General features: G+C 37.7%; 1 protein-coding gene across 1 annotated transcript in view; it reads right to left on the bottom strand.

The window, feature by feature from the left end:
- Nucleotides 1-18: 18 nt before the first annotated feature.
- HELRODRAFT_184364 (hypothetical protein) overlaps nt 19-1,421 on the bottom strand; it is a gene marked incomplete at both ends in the record, with an annotated part of 2,542 nt that continues 1,139 nt past the window's right edge. The window contains one exon of the mRNA XM_009023517.1: nt 19-174. Coding sequence (XP_009021765.1) covers nt 19-174 — 156 coding nt within the window. The remainder of the gene's footprint in view (nt 175-1,421) is intronic.

Genomic DNA, 1,421 nt, shown 5'->3' with positions numbered 1-1,421 from the left:
TTGGTAATCTTCTCTGACATTTTCAATCTTGGTTATTTGATATTTGTAGTGCGGATTCCATAGCGGTGAGCAGTATTCAAGTAGAGGACGTACATAACTGCAAAAAGCCTTCACAAGTAGATCCTTATTCTTAGATGTGAAACATTTGACGATTAAGCAAGCGCGGGAAGAAGCCTTGTGAGTGATGTTGTTGATATGCGCATTAAAGTTGAATTTGCTGTCCACTATCACACCAAGATCTCTGAAGTCATTTGTGCAACTGAGAAGATGTTGATCTATATAATATTGATGTGGAACTAATGTTGATCTCGAAGATGGAAGAAATGAGCAATGACAGCATTTACTCGGAGAGAGTGGCAACTGCCATTTGATGCTCCAAGCTGTTATATCGTTGATGGCCTGTTGAAGTTGAACTGAGTTGGATGAACGGCTGTATAATTTAATATCGTCAGCGAATAGCAAACTTGAAACTGAAATAGATGAAATGCGTTCAACAATGTCGTTAATGAAGACAATGAATAAAGTTGGACCCAAGACACTGCTTTGGGGGACACCACTGGTAACCGATACTGAATTGGATAATTTGTTTTGAATTCTAACAAGCTGGGAACTTTGAGACAAGAAGTCCGACAGCCAGGCAAGCAGATCACCAGCTATTCCATAGGATCTCAATTTTCCGACCAGTTTCGAGTGTGACACAGAATCAAAAGCTTTTTGGAAATCGAGGTAAATGATGTCACAGCCTTCTTTGTTCTGACAAAGTGATATCCAGTCGCTGTAAAATTGCATTAAGTTGGTGCAGGTTGATCTACCAGGTAGAAAACCATGTTGAAAATGCGTAATTAGTTTGTTTTCTAAAAGAAAGGATAATATTACTTTGTTTATAATCTTTTCCATTGCTCTACAACTTGAACTCGTGAGTGAAATAGGTCGTTAGTTGCTGGGGTGGTTTGTGGGACCCTTTTTATGAATGGGAGTAACAATAGCAGATTTCCATTTAGTTGGTAGCTGGTTATTTCTAAATGATAGATCAAAAATATGAAATAATGGAACTGATAGGTTAGATGCACACATCTTCAGGACAACATTCGGTATACCATCTGTTCCAGCTGAGGTTGAATTTTTTAAGTTACGCAGAGTTGTATAAACTGTATGGGGAGTGAAACTAATATCTTCTAACAAGTTGTTGGTTAGACAAGGTATGGAACAATTGGAGTTGTTATCATGTGTAAATACGGAAGAAAAATATTTGTTGAATGCATTGGCCATTATCAGCGGGTCATAGGTCACGCTATTGTCATCTAACTTTAAACTACTGACATTGGGACGCGATAGCATTTTTTTGTTGACATACTGGTAAAAACTTCTGACATTGCATTTAGAAAGCAGTTTATGTTCATTGACTATTCTGTAACTGTTTG

This window comes from Helobdella robusta (genome assembly GCF_000326865.2).
Source record: "Helobdella robusta unplaced genomic scaffold HELROscaffold_364, whole genome shotgun sequence".
Classification (NCBI taxonomy): Eukaryota; Metazoa; Annelida; class Clitellata; order Rhynchobdellida; family Glossiphoniidae; genus Helobdella; species Helobdella robusta.
This window is presented reverse-complemented; position numbering and strand designations above follow the sequence as displayed.